General features: G+C 33.6%; 1 protein-coding gene across 2 annotated transcripts in view; it reads right to left on the bottom strand.

Annotated features, from left to right (window-relative positions):
• Positions 1 to 796: 796 nt before the first annotated feature.
• The window catches only part of KHDRBS2 (KH RNA binding domain containing, signal transduction associated 2), a 133333-nt gene continuing 116396 nt past the window's right edge, over positions 797 to 17733 (bottom strand). The window contains exons 7-11 of one of the 2 annotated variants that reach the window (XR_008351021.1): positions 12353 to 12435; positions 7703 to 7761; positions 3806 to 3978; positions 1836 to 1895; positions 797 to 925 (exon numbers count right to left, since the gene is read on the bottom strand). Coding sequence is in view for 1 of the 2 variants with exons in the window: in XM_053458740.1 (XP_053314715.1) it covers positions 3884 to 3978; positions 7703 to 7761; positions 12353 to 12435 (237 nt within the window). In the remaining variant the exon portion in view is untranslated. Of the gene's footprint in view, positions 926 to 1835; positions 1896 to 3205; positions 3979 to 7702; positions 7762 to 12352; positions 12436 to 17733 lie in introns of those variants that run through there. The other variant, XM_053458740.1, reaches the window with a different exon arrangement.

Genomic DNA, 17733 nt, shown 5'->3' with positions numbered 1-17733 from the left:
TGGAAAACCCCATGTCAGAAATGGGTTAATATTAGTTCTGTCTTATCCCTTAAAATGCCAGCTATATACAACAGCTTTAGGCAGTGGTCAGCCCGTAGTGAAGCCATCCTTCTATAGTAATGTACTGTAAAAAATTTCTGAAAGGACTAACATCCCGTCATATGGTCAACTGTGACAAACTATCCAGCATGCTGGAAAAAAAATATAAACTTAGATGTATTTATGGGTTTAAGACATGACTATGCTAGGACAATAGTATTCTCTTACCTATATACATGATCCTGTCTATTATAAGAATTGGGTGTTTGACATAGATAAGAATGTGTTAACTAAGTAGCAAAAATAGGAATCAGTGCAGCTAAATGAACTGAATTATGGTAAAAAAAACAGAATACATTTGCAATTTAGCAGTGTTAAAAAAATTCTTATAATACCTATTTTAAACATAGCAGCATGTGTTTAATCATGATGTAATTATGGTATATACTGTAGAAGGTTCCTGAATTTCATATAAACATCAGATATGTGAAGCAGAATTTAGCCTGCACTACTGTATATTGTACTAAATGCATATGCCTTGCCTAGCTCAAAATGGATTTTTCCCCTAGTGGGTTAATTCTGTATTGAAACTAGCAGTGACCCATCAGTGCCACTGGATGCTAGCATGCTAGACAGGCTGTGCCAGATCCCAGAAGGGGAAGAGCCGCCAGAAACAGGGGATCCAGGGACACTTTTCATTTTCTTATATGTGATTTTCTGCTTCTAAAGTAAGTACATTAATAGACAATGTAAGAAACCCTTCCGGTGTATTTTAGAAGCTTACCATTTCTCTACATCATTCATGATTATCAATGCCTTCTGCAGTCCAAACGTATCAGTTATACATTCTAAGTATTAGCATTCATAAGCTTGTAAGTATCACAACCTATATGAAAAAAAAGATAACATTTGCGTTTAGTCAAAAGATCTTGCGGTTTATCTCATATTATATTTAAGGAATATAGTAACTGTTTTAGCGTGGCAAACACCAGTGTTCTATGTGTGACAAGGCACACTGTAAGAATCTTCTACAGTCTGAACATTTGCACTTGGACATCTCATGCCGTATGCTGCTGGAAAAATGCTGCTTATAATAGAACTAGATTTAACAATTTGTTTTATTAAAAACAGTTATGTACAGGAAAAGTGTCCATACTAGGACACCACTTTCTGTGACAAGAATTGTCACAGAAAGTCATTGGTCACTTGGTACTTCTAGGGCACTAGGGAATTACTGAAATTTTGACCATAAAAACTTTTGCTGTCTACCTGTGATCAAGGACATTATGTTTTGTTTTTTAATACTCCTTGTCTCCCCAGTGTCTCTGTGGCAATCATAATATGCCAAATTTCCCTGAAGCTCCTAATGCACGTTGTTTGTGCTGATGTTGCTTCCAAGCTATTTTTATGCGCTACATACTTAGGCACTCAGTGGCCCCACTCTCTAATTATTTATTCAGTATTTATGTGATATTAAAGTATTGGACCGCAACAATGACCACGCTGCTGTCTGAAACATTGAAATCATAATTGCTGGATAAGTAATTTATTATAGAATAGTCCCGTGAGTGTGAGTCACCATTTCTGGACTTTGTAAAAAAAAAAAAAAAAAGCTAATTATATATATATATATATATATATATATATATATATTATATTATATGTTGTCAAGTGGTAAAGTATCTTGTAGAATGAGTTCATGTTAGCTAAGAAAGGTTACATTGATACATATAGTCAAAAGTTCATCGAAGTAAAAACTTAGGAAACTTAGGAAAAAAATATGTTTTTAAACTTACAGAGTCGGTTACTGTCGTTTTCATTTATCAATTTCCCAAGTGTCCCAATAACCAGAACATCTGAAACAGAATATAAGAAATTAACCATACAATAGATCACAGTCTTGTGACATGTACTTAACATTAAACTACTTGAAAAGCAATGAATTGTTATTTTCTATACATTTGAATATATTAGCATGCAACTCCAGCTGCAAGGAATTATTGTGCAAATATGCAAAATAATAAATATTATTTATCCTCATCAAAAAAGTAAACCAATCACAGTGACAAGAAGCCAACATTTAACTTTCCACAAAACGATATATTGGGAATACAAATCATTTTGATTGCCCTACTCCGATTTTTTTTGTTTTCTTCAAAATTTTTAGTTATATAGATCATGTTAGCAAGAGTTGCATTACTATTATGGTTAATTTTAGTTCTGTTTATTTACTTGAGGTTTATACCATATAGAAGAATTTTGATGCCACTAGTTAATGTTAATTATTTTCTTTAATAGCCTGTATTCCTAGTTGTTATTTTCTTGCAGGTTTACTTTTTTAACTATAAGTAGCTTAATAATTAAGAATATTTAACATTTGCTTGCATACTGAAAATTACAGCGTTACTATTAGTGTTACCTGTTTATGGTCTAGTCATCCTTTGAGTTCTGCGACACTTTTCCTTAATAATCAACAGCCATCAAGTCTGATAGTCTCAAAAGAAATATCAGCCCTCTAAACTGCTTTCAAGGTTGGTGAATTTTAGCACTGAAAATTACAAATAAAGTTTTTGAAGTTGAAGTTAAATAGCAACATTTGGGCAGTGACACTGATGATTATTTGTAAAGATAAATAGTTAATAATCAAATGCAGTCACCACACTCCTAAGCGTGAAAACCAGAATAAGAGTCTACACAATGCTCGCACGTTAAAGAGTAAGTTTAATGTTTTGGGGGGAAGTTCCACGTTTGAATAGCTAGGCATTAGGACAGTCTTATGGTAGTGGTAAGTGGTACACTTACCTCTTTTTACCTCCATTACATTCTCACGGGAGTCATGCTAGTAGCACAAACAAGTCAATCAGATTTTGGTTTAGCAAGATGGAGCTTAAAAAATAGTTTAGTATCCATTTATTGTATTAGATCCAATTTCCCATTAGCAACTCGGTCATTAGTGATTTCTAGTGGTGATTCATATAACAGTTTAGATTGTTAACTTTTAAGTTATTTAACAAGCAAGAATTATTAATACAGTTTTAAAAATCTCACACAAGATACTTATAACAGGCTTGGGTTCGTTTTGTAGTTTTTAAATGTAAACGTTTAAGTCGTCCCTAGAAAAGGAAATAAAGCAGGCATTTAGAACTAGAAAGCAAGTGATTGCAAATTTAGTTTCTTACAAAAAGTTTCAGCTTTATTGACAAATTATGGCAAACATATTTGACAAGTTATGATTTCCTATTTAGAGAAGATTACACATTGACTCTTATGTGATTGTTTTAACAAGTACAGATTAAAACACTGAACAAATTCAGTTAGCTACATACATACAGTAGCCAGTTTGGATTTCAAGCCCATTAAAACAGCATTTTAAATTAAATTTACAAACTTAATATTGAACATCTTGTTTCTTACATATATTAAAAATTCAGTTTAAAACACTTTATCTACAATTTAATTATTTTCTGGTCAAAATCATATTACAATAGTTTAGCGACCCTACACAAAAAAACAGGCTTTGCATTTTCCGAATTTATCAAGAGAATTCATAGTTAGAACACTTTCATGCTTTTATAAAAAGTAATACACCACAATGAATCACAACCACGAGAACATTATCCTGTTTCATGGTTTATGGACTACATGATTCTGCAAAAATGCTGAGTCCATGTTAGAAAATAAATATAAAGCCAATGTCACACCAATGTCTGGAAGTGTATAGGGAAACCAAAAACAATAATTCCCCAAGATAAAAATGGACTATTACTTGTCATGTTGCTGTTTATGCAGAGCCGTAAGGCTATTAATTGTCTTTAAGATGAGGCCACAAATGTGCAGGAGGCCTTCAATATCTACCATACGGATGTTCTCGGTAGCCTCCTCTAGATGTTCTTTGAGGTGGTACTTTTAAGCTGGATCGGGATGTGGTCCATTCTTGCCCTAGAACCAAAAACCTTATTAATTATTTTCTTGGTAAATTATGTTTAAAGCCATTGAAAGTTCATCTTGCAAATGTTAGTGTATTTTGTATCATAGATCAGTAGTCATTTACTTCTAGTTGAGTGATGATATCTTTGTATCATATCTGTGTATATATTTCCTATAAAGGGTTGCATGTGGTATTCAATATAAATTGAGAAAAAATAATGTTTAATGGATTGTACAATAAATGTTTATCCAACCATTGTAGCTATATTTCCTTCAAGGCCCATGAAACAAAATAATACAGAGTACTTTAGTAGTGTTTCCTTTATAATTCATCCCCTACATCATTTTTATCATGTTCAAAAGATCTCACACACATGAGTCGTCTACAGGAAGTTGAGCCGCTGATATTGTTAACCAAAAGATGATTTGGTTTTGGCAAATTCTATATCCAATGCTTGATCAAATGCTTGATTTTTGTCAGGTGTCAGATGGTGATAACTAATTTGATGAGTGAACACAACTGCAATTTTAGTCATTGGTGAGGCTCAGAAGCTTAATGGTTACATATCATCATACCTGGTAAGTCATTGGGTTTCACCCAGAGTCTCTATCCTGCTTCTCCGGGTCTCCGGTTCACTTTCCTCTTCCTCCAGACAAGGAGGTTTCATTTTGCCCATGACCACTCCCCACCAACTTCCTCTCCTACTCCTAGCCCACTTAAGGCTGCCTGAGGCTTGTTTGGCCCATATGCACAGGTTACTTTGCCTCTGTGTGGCTACCCCACCCAATGAAGCCACTCTCCCAAAAGGTAGCCATATCATATTTATATAGATGCTAAACTTGAAACCGGGGAAATTATCTTACCATTAGCGTAAGATACATTTCTAAATTTAAATCTACAATAAAATGCAAGAAATAGTACATTTACACATTCTGGTCAGCTAATTTTATTGTTAAAATAATCTATTGTTCTCATTAAATATGCTGAATATTTTAACAGAATTCTTCAGAACTAGAACATACAGAGCATAGTTTTATAATTTAGAATTATTTTACTGCTATATCTTTTAACTAGTAGAATACAGAAAAAGCAAACTTCTTGTAGCTGCTGGTACCACTGGCAGCTTTTACTACAGTTTACACTACTGTATGCTGAATTTGTATTTTATTTTATATGCTGACTACTTGTTTAATTTTGCTCCCTGTAGAGAGAATCACTTGTTATAAACTTCCATCTGTCTCCCAAGAGTCACATTTTTAAGTGCTTGTGGCGATGCAATTAAATTCAGAGATAATTATTACACACTTGTGAATGATTGCAAGACGTAAATAGTATATACTGTAATTAATGCGCACTCAAACTGTCATCTTTATAGTTTATTCTGCAAACATCTTTGTTGTACTTACTTTTAAGATAGGTTGTAATTCAGGAAAGTTACATTTACAATACAATACTAAATCAAGAACACCACTGCTTTATCAAACATATAAAACAATTGATAGATATCCACAGTTTGCATATGCAACCATACATGTATGTATAACTGCCCCATACAGCTGTATCTACCTACTGTAGTTTTATTTCCAATCTTACCAAATCTCTGTTTTCTCCTCTGAATGTTACAACACAATCTAATACTGTCTGAAAGTACTAATCCACTAAACTTCTACATCCTTAGGAACTTAATGTTTTATTACTGTTTATTACATCCTTATCTTCCAGAAAACACAATTGACTGAACTTTCTGCTTTATATTTTATTTTGATCCCTCACAAAGATGCCCCCTGCATCACTGTGCCAAACCAACCAATTCAAGCTTATCATACAGCACCAAAAATGTTTGGCAATTGATTTCATATAATTGATTTAGATTTGTGTTATGTAATGTGCTGATGCATAACAGCTCATTGAAAAGAACCACTTCTAAATAAAGTAATGCATGACAGTTATTTTCTAAAGACTACATTTTTATTGCTAGATGAGCAAGCTGTGATAATAGCAACATTGAAGACCACACAGCTTGAGTAGGAGACATGTGGGCCTGAAACATTGCTATTATCACAGTATGCTCACTTGATAATACAACACAATTTTCAGCATTTTCCTTTGTGGAATTAAGTGCATTATATAAAACTTTACTAACCTTTTACTAAAACAAGTGCTAAACACCCTCTACATCACTCTTGTACTTGCATGTCCTTCTCTGAAACGTGTAAAACATATTTACACACCAAACCCACCTATAAAATACAATGTTCTACATAACATAAATAATAATGAAGCAATAAAGGTTACAAATACCCTCTATTAACAAAAGGTGTGCTGTGGTGTTATATCAAAAAGTAAATTCAAGTAATTTTCTCAATGGCACTGGATTGCAAAATGGACTCTGGCTACCAGGGAGCATGATTATATACTCTTGTGTTATGACCCTGTATCGCATAATTCACTGACTTTAATGGTATCCATCGACTTGAATGAGGACAAAAATATTGGGATACCTGACCATTACGCCCAGAGGGACTTTCATGGATTTGCATTCTAGATACATACACTTTAATATGAAGCTGGTCTCCTCTCCCTTTGCAGCAATAACAGCTTCCACTATTCTGAGAAGGCTTTCCACAAGATTTTGGATTGTTTCTCTGATATCCCCATTCATCCAGTGGAGCACTTCTGAGGTCAGGCACTGCTGTTGGATGAGAAGACCTGGCTCGCGATCTCTTTTGTTTCAGTTCATCCCAAAGGTGTTCAATGGGATGAAGATCAGGGCCAGTCAAGTTCTTCCACACCAAACTCACCCAACCACATCTTTATAGACCTTGCACTGGGCTACAGTCATACTGGAATAAAAAAGGGCCTCCCCCAAGCATTGTATTGCCCAAAATGTATTGGTATCCTGAAGGGGACATAACAAGCTATTTTGAAGAAAAGTCCTATGCTTCCAACTTTGTGAGAACAGTTTGGGGAAGGCCTTTTTCTATTTCAGCATAACTGGAGGGGGGGGCAGCTACATATTAATGTCTATGTCTTTAGAATGCCATGTCATAAAGGTCCCTGTAGGGTAGTCAGGTGTCCCAATACTTTTGTCCATATAGTATTTCCGGCTGTTAGTGAGATTCTGGTAGTTACAAGCAATTTTATAATGTGGTTTTTAAAAGCATCCAGATGTTATGGAATGCATATAGTAAATAGATACTGTCTGAACCAAATATATAACAGTAGAACTTTCAGGACACAAACATTATCATCTTTCTTCATCCCAGTTACTAACTGCTCTAATATAACATTATGGCCCTGCTTCTATGTGTGACAAACAATGTAGATATATATATTTGGCTATATTTGAGCCAATTTATAGCCAAATGGAACCTGTTGAAATAATTTTTCTTTTTCTTAAATTCTCATTTTGTTTAGATTTTTTTAAAGTGTGCCCCAATCCTACTTTGTTATGTCCACATTCACTTGCATTTTATTACTTTTATCTTTAATAGTTTCTTGTCAAAAAGTACATTTACATTTTAATGTTTTCAATGATGTTGCATAATGAATTAATTTCAGATTGAATTTCCTTTCCACAAAATGATAGAACCTCTAGATTTACTTTACACCTCTTTCAGATACCTATAAAGTTAGATACTTAAGTGTGAGACTACGCTGATCCATTAAAAATATCTATCTATCTGTAATTAATTTCATATATAGTGCAAATGAGTAATAAATCATTGTTCTTACCATAATTATTGTAGCTCTCTTCAGTTGTACCATGTGCATAATCATAATATTCTGGTACACTAAGACATATAAGAAATAAATAGTTATAACATAACATTGTATACATATCCTTTTTATCTTGAAGGTCTTCATATTTCATTTTGCATGCAAAAACACACATTTTCCTAGAACACAAACTAATTTTTTAACCGTGGCAGGGATAAACATATATTAAAATGTATATTCCGGATACAGTATTAAAGTGTAAATCATTATAATCCTATATTTTAAGTTTATCACAATGTCATGTACTCAGTTCCTCAGGACAATTTTTGTATTTTTACATCAGTAGTTACTATGCTATATGCTATTTAAATTAGTTGTAAGAGTAAATAATATAATTATTATAATATTATAATGCTGTTCCATGTTAGTACATTTGTTAAATATGGATCTATGGAGACTGTGAATATGGAAGCAAGATGATAGAAACATTATTTGCGGAAATTGTGCCATTTAATTACATGTTTTTAGCTCGCTATTACTTGTTAATGACACTTACTGTCATATTTTGCCTTTCATAAGATTAACGTGCACATGAAAATGTTGGATGTAATTTATTGACGCTCATAGCTTAATTTCACTGATGAATATATTCCAACATCCCGCATGGCAAATAATGGTTGCTGAAGTTATAGTTAGCATCAAAGGCAAAAATACATTTTAAATCACACTATTCAATGATTTTAGGCTTATCAATAATTGATTCTTCTTAGTTTTTAATTTGCTTTTGTTGCAAAAATACAGTTTTTGTTTTTATGCACATTTAATGGAGAGTTGGATTAATCTCTCTCTGGAGTTTATTTTTATTGAGTTTTATAACAAAATAACACATACACCATGCCAAATAACATCTGTAAAAAAAGGGGAGACCGTGATATATGTATGGGCAGGAAGGTCGAAAGTAATGCCTCATTGATGTTTTTCTTTTTTTAAATGGAACAATAAACAAAACCACATAACCACTTGAAGATCTTTTTTTCTATTAGAGAAGAAAATCACATTTGGCACAAGTCACTTGTTAACTCATAGTGACAGCAACAAAGGGGAAAAGGGACACTGTCAGAGCTGTTTAACTCCTCATATAGAATATGTCCTCGTGTGATGCAATGTGACTGTCCAACACAGCAGTGTTCCTGGAAACCTATAAGTAATTCAATCTGAAAATGTGATTTGTAGTAAATGGCTTCTGTATTAAGACTTACCACATATGATCTCTTACAGCAATTGGTCAGCAGAACGTTAGCATTCTTAAGACAATGGGGCAATTATGGCATACTGATAAGTTATTAGTTTAATAATAAGCAAAGATCTGCATGCTATATGAAGTCCTGCTAATAATGTAATTAATTATGCATAATCCAATGGTATTACACAGAAATGTACGCATATAACTATTGAAAAGATTATCTGTTACTTGGGAAAACAATTTTGGTGCATGCTCCTGATTTCTATGTTTCAATGTCATGTGAAGTATAACTGAGTTGTGCATTGATTATGTGTCAAGTATCACTGAACATTGCCTTTGACTTTATTCTGACAACTACATTTCTGGCTGAGAAAGGGTTTTGGATGAAATATGTGAACTGTTGTTCTATTTTATCTAACCTTTACTTAATATGATCTATAAAAAGTAACCAGAGTATTGAACCTGTTAATAAAATGTGTGCAGGGAAATAAAACAGGTTAATTGCTTGCAATAAAGCATGTCTCTTTGTTGCCCAGGGGAAGCTCAGTGATATAGCTTTGCTATCAGACCAGAATTTGAAGCTGGTATTTGGACACCCTAATCAAAAACAGGAAATTATTTTCATGAGCTTGATGCTAATGTCCTGAGATGGTTTGCCAACGCATGATTTCCGGTTCACTTCCAATCAATGTGAAGTGAATTTTTTATACAGCATAATATATTGAGCCCACTGTGTGTTATACACACATTTAGACTGATCATCTTGTGTACATACATGCACATACACACACATTTAGAGTTGTTGTCTTTTTATTATATTTCTTTATTGATAAACTATGATTGAATTTCCCTTTTCATGTCCTATGACCAAAATAACATAATATAAATTAGTAATGTCTGCATTCAGATTTAATCAGTAGTGCCACTTATATAGTCTGTTTTGCCTTTTTTTACTATGAGCTGTCAGTATTGTTGTGACACAAATAAATGCATATGCATAGATGAGTTTATCTACTAAACAAGGCGTATCATGTAGGAGGATATATTTTCAGTATTTAATATTATCATTCCAACCAAAAAATGTTTCCAGATCTATTATACTTACTGTCATTAGTACTAATAATAACAACATAACCTGTCTGTGAAAAATAATATTTAATCGCCATTTCTGTGTGACTATTTTAGAAAGAGAAACGCACACATTGTAATGTAGTAGTTTTACTGCAGAAAATAATAAGCAGAAAAATATTCAACATATTTCCTCCCTAACAGCACGGAGACTTTTTATTAAAGTAATGTTTCAATAATGTATTGCCTACTAGGATAAAAAAGTAAGTATGTGTTTAAAATTAACCATATTCCTCTTGTGCCATGTAATTACAGTATAGGTCTAATGTATCGAATTCAATATACCGTAGCACCTTATTTGATCAGTAATTCTAAATAAAAGAATTAAAAAAATGTGTTTTCTTCTACATACCTTTACATGGGTTTTTCAAAAACTATTAATCTATTTAGTGAAATTATTTATGTTGGTGGAATTTGTTATTTATGTGCTTTCTGCAGTGTCTAAGTATGTTTGGCCAAGAAGCATTCATGAAAATAAGAACTGTGATGGGCTTCCTGTTATCTACTGCTATTCAATAATCAATGAGTTATAAGGGCAGTGATATGAAAAATTCTTTCTGCATTAACTAAGCATTGTGAAAGGTCAACCATGGCGTGTTTCTCGTGCAAAAATGGCCACATTCGCACTGCATAATGCATAATTAATGCCTGTTGGTTTCTAACAATAAATTATTTGGAATTTTACAAAATACAACTCCATAGTGGAGAAACCTACATTTAACACACAATAGATAAAGATGAATGCATATATTTGCGGGTATACTTTGATAAATGATATTGAACAAACAAAACTGTAAATTATGCCAAATTATGATCCGCTCACAATCTATCTTCAACTGAGAGTTCACAAAATTAAGGCTGACAATATTCACAGATTCAAATAAACCTTTTTTCCATCTGCATAGACATACACTGGCAATGAGACCAAATTACATATTCTATGTAGATGCTTAATGATTAGATTTGGGAACAAAGTTTGTTGTCTGACATCCACATTTACTCTAACTCACTCTCTCACACTTTCTCATACTCTCACTCACTAATTTTAATTAATTCTCTCATGCTCTCTGAATGTCTTAGTACCTTCTCTGCCGGCCACTTCTGCTTCCGTGTCTCACAGTTTCTTTTCTATGTCCTTCTTCTTGTTTTGCATATTGTCTTGTTATCCTTTCTCCTCTCTTTTATCTTTTCCTTTCTCTCTTCTTTCTTCATCCATATTTTGGTGGACATAACCTACCTGCAAACGTCCACCTCCGATCGAGGGTGAGGAAGTCACCAAATGCTCCTCCATCTTGACAGTTCACACAGGGTTCTCTTAGTGCAAAATGGGGGAGCTTCTGGTGACGTCCTCTCTCTGGATCCACCAATCATGGGAGAGGATTTCACCAGAAGTTCTGCCATTTTAATGAAACCTCACACAGAATTATCATAGGGCAAAATAGTGGGATTCCGGTGACATCCACTCCAATCGGAAGACAGGACATCAATGGAAGCTTCACCATTTCAGTGGAAGTACTTAGGTATGGAATTCACTGCCAAGGAAGGTGGTGTTATCAAATACCCCTTCAAAAGGGGTCTGGATATTTTTTTTAGAAAGGCCTGACATACAGGGCTATAAATAGAATAACATTAATATTTTAGCGCTTCTTGATCCAAGGAGAAATCCGATTGCCTCTTGGAGTCAAGAAGGATTTTTTTCCCCTGATGGCAGAAGTAGCTTAATTAGGTTTTGTTTGCCTTCTTTTGGATCAAGAATAGGAAGGTTAGGTAGAAGGGTTGAACTTGATGGACTTAGGTCTTTTTTCAACCTTATTTAATATGTAACTATGTAACTCTACGTGGAGATGTAGAGGAAGAAATAAGAAAGAAAAAAAAAGTAGATGAAGAAAAAGAAGATGTGACACATAGAAGTGGAACTGCAAGACTCCGAGGTGGTAGGCAGAGAAGGTACAGAGCCATTCTGAGAATATGAGAGAGTGTGAGTGGAAGAGTCCACCAACTTCAGACAAAAATGCAAAGCTTTTTTGCTTCATGTTCACTAGTTTTATAGGGGGTCTGGCCTTGTTTTTATAAATTAGTACAAACTGACAAAATCAATAAATGTTTTTAAATTTGCAGTTTCTACCAAATGCACAAGTCTAATAAGTAACATTAGTCTAGAAAATATAGAAGCACGCTGTCTCAGATTGTTAAAATCGTATCCTATATCTAATCAATGAAATGGATTCCAAATACACTATGAAATAACTGATAAGGAAAATGTGTCATATAATTGTTGTTCAGTTTCAACATACCTTTCGGTTTGCATTTCATAATTGTTGTCATAGGCTTCGTAATTGTGCTCATCATAATCATCACCAAATCCATCATCATAACCCTATAAATATATTAAACATAAATGTTAGTAATTTAGTTCCGCTGTATCAAAAGTTGGGGTTAATAGTGTCTACAATGATCATAGTTTGGACCTCTCAAGGTTTGACTCCAAGCCTTAGAATTTTCAAACCAGCCTCAGGATCTTAAAAATTCTTCTTTTTTGATGTTTTTTCAACACATTATTCACACTAAATTAAAGACTGTGGTATGAAGAGAAAGCCCAAGCTGCCATTGAACATACAGTATATCATTTTTGTGGCTTCACTAAACATGGAAAATGAGAATCATGGATAAATAAAGAATTTTTTTTTTTTGAAAATACTTTTTATTCAGCTTCTCTTTACTCATTTCTCAGTCTGTTTTTAGGAGTTTAGCAATGTGCTTCCAAGCATAGATTGCTTCACCTGCAGCATTTGTCACGGAAAATTACAAAAGGTGCTAAAAAAACCTCCAGTACACATACATTTAAAATATTGAAGGCCATGAGGACTTGCTAAATTAATCAGATTTCGAAATCAGTCAAATTTTTTAAAAAAATGTACAAAATCATAGCACATTTCCATTTAGAATACTTCACTGCATCTGAAAATTAATTTGTGTTTATTCCAAAATTCAAATGTTTAATTTCATCACCATCTTACAAGGTCACATTTTTGCATTTTACCTGACATTAAATTTATTATATTTATTTGTTTTCCTGTTCTTATTGGCATTTAAGTAATATGTGTTTTCAATCTGCCAAATATTCTTATATATTAATTTATGTGCATTACATTTATATATCATTAGTTTAGGTTACATAAACTACTACTATTCTGAATACATTTTATCAGTATGACATGTGTGTCCTGGTTGTATATATAGAATTTAGAACTCCAGACAAAATAACTAGAACCTGGGACAAACATAAATGGCCTATTTGAAACTTGACTTGAAAATTAATTATTGGATGAGAATCTCATACTCATATCGGTTAACAATACAGCTCACATTACACATAGTGCATGTAAGGCCATAGGTCACCCAACTAAGAGCAAAGTAATTGAAAATATAGGTACAATTGAGCTAAATTAGTCATAAAAGTCAAAAGTACAAATAAAAGGGTAAAACCAGATGGTCTACTTGAACAAAATACAAAAAAATAAGAGAAAAAAATATATTAAATTTAAAACTAACTTTCATTATTTACTGAATAAAAATAAAGATAATAAAAAATAATATGGATAAGGCACTTAAATATTAGAATTGGATACATTTTGCATATGCTAAATTGTCTGTGGAAGAACTAAATTGCAATCTAAACATGTAAGCAATTTAGTTCTATTATTATTGAATACGAGTCTTATCTGATTGTTTTATTGCCTTTATTTTTATTCAGTAAAAAGTTAACAGGTTTTCCCATTTTCTCTTTGTGGACAGAGTATTCATTTTACATGCATGGTAGATTCGAATTGACTTGTTTGGGCTTCAGGCCAATTATCACTGGTGCAAACTATTTTCATTTAAAGAGTCACTACATATGTCTGATTGTTCTCTTTAAATATTTACGTGGTTCATTTTGCAAATGCCTCGGGGTAATCTGCAGAAACGCCCAGAATGCTTTTCCCTCTTTCCCAAATCCAGCTAGCAAAATACCATGCACTGGCTCTGGTGAGGGCTGAGTGCAGGGGCTCTGTTTAGACCTCAGTGAACATTTTTAAAGTCCTCCCATTGATTTCAACTGGAGCATTTTCCTGCCACTGATGGGCTGCTTGAAGCTATCGATCAGTTGCAGGAAAGTTCTCCCATTAATGTCAGAATTACTGCAACTTTTGTGTCAGGTAAGACACAAATGGGACATTAGACTGTAGATTATTGTTACAGTTTTGTTACAAGCTGTACATTACATGTGGTTAGTTCAGATACTTTTCTCGCAGAAGTCCCACAAATCTATTACGGCCATAGCCATACAAAGAGGGAAAATTAAAAAAAATAATGCTAGCAGTAAACACCAAAAATGGTTTTAAAATGTAAATTGTCCAATATACAAATACTCTAACAATTACTTTAGACATATCTACAATATTTTCACTGTAGAAAATCTGACAAAAATGTATTAATTTAAAAATTTATTAATTTAAAAATGTATTAAGCTAAAATGCTTAGATAATTTGAATGTTTGGGTACATTCCAATTAGGCTTCTCCTAAAACTAAGGGAGGCAGTATCCACATATAATATTCCACGTTCTTGATTGCTATCTTACAGCAAGTTCTCTTTTCTCAGTTCTATACACCATAGCTTTCCTCTACATGATCTACACAAATAAAAACACCCAAACTAAATTCATTCTTACTTGTGCGTAGGATTGTACATGAAACAAAAAATGGTAACATGAGCAAAACTCTTTTATTATTATTATTACTACTTATTCTTTTGTAGCTACTCCCCAAATCACCCGGTCAGTATGTAAGTCTGTTTACAATTACTCTTTCCTTTTCAGTTTCTCCATACATGTCTGCCTTTTTAAAATATATTTATGCCATATTCCTTTAGTATCTTAGCATACAAACCATGAAACTGGTCTGAATAATAATTCCTTCTAGAGTTGAAGTTTTGCTCATGAAGCCCAAATGGCTAATCTTGCTAACCTGCTAATGGACTTTAAATTCAGTGAAGCCTAATAACGTAGCTTTCCTTTAATGAAGCCAGATCCTTATATTTTAACACTCATTCGGGAAACCAATTAACTCTAGGTCTATTGAACAACTTGAGCAGGAAATAAATCAAGTGTTAAAATATTGGTGAAGAGCCAGGCTGTCTGTAATTAGGTTACTGATGTATCCAAAGCAGCCTCCGATATGCTCTCATGGATTGACAGCTTCTACTGTCCAAGGCAATTAGAATTTATGTCCCAGTTTCATAGGTGATATCTGAGCAATGAAAACACAATACAATTACTTTACCATTTTCCAACCTATTACTCTGACACGTTTCAGAAATATTCTAACTTTTAACTTTTTACTGTCTAGCTATTGTCGATACCACTAATAATGTAGGTTCTACCTAAAGAATTCTGAGTATATTTAACTAGAACACTCTGGCATACCACTTGTTTGTAATCTATGTATTCAAATTTAAGGCACAACTGTATCCATTTTTTCATTGAATTCTATATTTACTAAATGTAGCACTTTTATAACTAAGTGTGGTATTAGACATAAAACAGTCACTTGGTTTAGAAATGATCAATGCTTTTAGTGACTTAATATATACAGTACTGTGCACATTTTTTAGATGGGGTGAAAAAATCTAAAAAATGTGCACAGAGAATTTTGAGCTCCCCTTGCAGGTTAAATAGAGATGCTGCATTCAATCATGCAAGTCAATTGAGCCCAGATTACTAATCACAATGTTAAAAAATAAATAATGTGGTAACATGTAACCTAATTCTTCAGTGATGTCACCATCAGGGAAACCATCAAGTTTCTTTAACAAATCAAAACGAGCAGATTCATGCTCACCCTATAGGGAACCAATGAATACAAAATAGTGCCAACGTTGTCCAGTTAAAAGTTAAAGCTTTACATTTTACAATATTCTTCTACTGTTTCTACTGTAGTGGATGAAGATGCTTTTTGTTTGTTTTGAACCATCATGTTTTAACAAAATGGAAAAAAAGTAAAAAAATGTATAAAAAAGAAAGTGAGCAAGATCAAAAATTTGTGCTGGATCTTCACAAACATGTGGCAAGGAAAGAGTTCAAATAAGGGCATTTGAAATACCCATGGGTGTTTAGTTTTCAGCAGTAATTCAGCTCTCCCAAATAGGACATGGGCATAGACTGACCAAATGTCGAAACTCAAAAAATGCATGCCCCCCAAATGTGGCATTTTACATCCCAAACAACCTGACAAACCTATGCATCACCGTAGTCAGAATATGTTGCTTAACACATATTGGGGTTTTGTTTGGCAGTGACACATAGCAGGAGTTGTTAAATTATAACTTAAGTAGAATGTGTGTGTGTGAAAAAACACCACCAAAAAGTACAACTATAAACTTTAATAAAGGCTGGTGGCAGAATTAGTACATGTGAAAGAGTTAATATGCCAGCATTTGAAATGTCCTGAGGTGTCTAGTTTTAAAAATATATGGTTGGATTGTGTAAATTGAACTATCTTCAACGATGTCCCAAATGGGATATGGGGGCAGGAGGATTAGATGTCAAAATTCCAAGTTGAAAAACCAAAATGTGCATGTCCCAAATGTGTTCTTTTAGGCCCCAAACAACCTGACAAATCTATGCATGGGTGGGATCACTGTACTCAAGAGAGGTGTGAAGTTTACAGAGGAAGAGGTGCAGTCTACGCAGAAAGGCATGGGGTAAATTAAGAATTGGGGGACACGTGTGAATAGTCAGGCCGACAGCAACACAAAACCTAAATACTCCACCGATAATGGTGTTATGTGGATTCTCGGCCATGTATGATGGGAATATAAAAAACTAATACTAAGTTTGGGACATGTCTATTCCTTAAGCCATTCCACACTAAGATAAAAACTTCATTTGGTTTCCTAGAGGTAAATGTTTACATTAAAAATATCAAAAATAGCTGCACTGTCAGTATAAACAAAAAGGACAATGCACTAGCTATAGGTAAAACTATTTCTGACATATCTGCTGGTGAGATATCTGTCACCTTATTGTTCCTCTCATACATTTTGCTATTTGTTCTTATAGACCGTAATACATTGAAGCAGTTGAGAAAATTTAAGCGTGAGATCAAAAATATTCTCTTGTTAATGGTATATTACATGTATGAACTGTGGTTATCGATTATTCAAATTTCAGAAAAAATAACTGTCAGAATCTCTATATAAGATCTTCATCTTGCACTATATTGTATTATTGGGTGCAGTATGCCTCTAGTAATGACACACACAAATGTTGATGGCAAAAAATATGTATATATCACCAGCGAAGGAGAAGCATATCTCACTTGGTAAAAGACTGCCGATAAGACCAGGACACCCACATATATCCAGCTCCAAGGTGTCAATCCACCAATATTCAGCAGGAAATTAAAATGAACTGGAAAGATGATTAATACATTACTTTGGAAAAAGAGTACCAGCCATCAGACTTGGAACCTGGCACTCTGCACAATAAAGCTCTATTATGAGGATACCTTCACACTGGGACTGACTCCACTGTGTGCTGCACTTCCTTAAAAAATGAGCAGGGTAGCGGCCATCAAACCTGGAACCTGGGACTCAACATAACATAGTTCCATTATTAAGATACTTGTAAGTCAAGG

This window comes from Spea bombifrons, chromosome 3, assembly GCF_027358695.1.
Source record: "Spea bombifrons isolate aSpeBom1 chromosome 3, aSpeBom1.2.pri, whole genome shotgun sequence".
Classification (NCBI taxonomy): Eukaryota; Metazoa; Chordata; class Amphibia; order Anura; family Pelobatidae; genus Spea; species Spea bombifrons.
The sequence above is the reverse complement of the archived record's forward strand: the minus strand, read 5'-3'. Positions and strand labels throughout refer to the sequence as shown.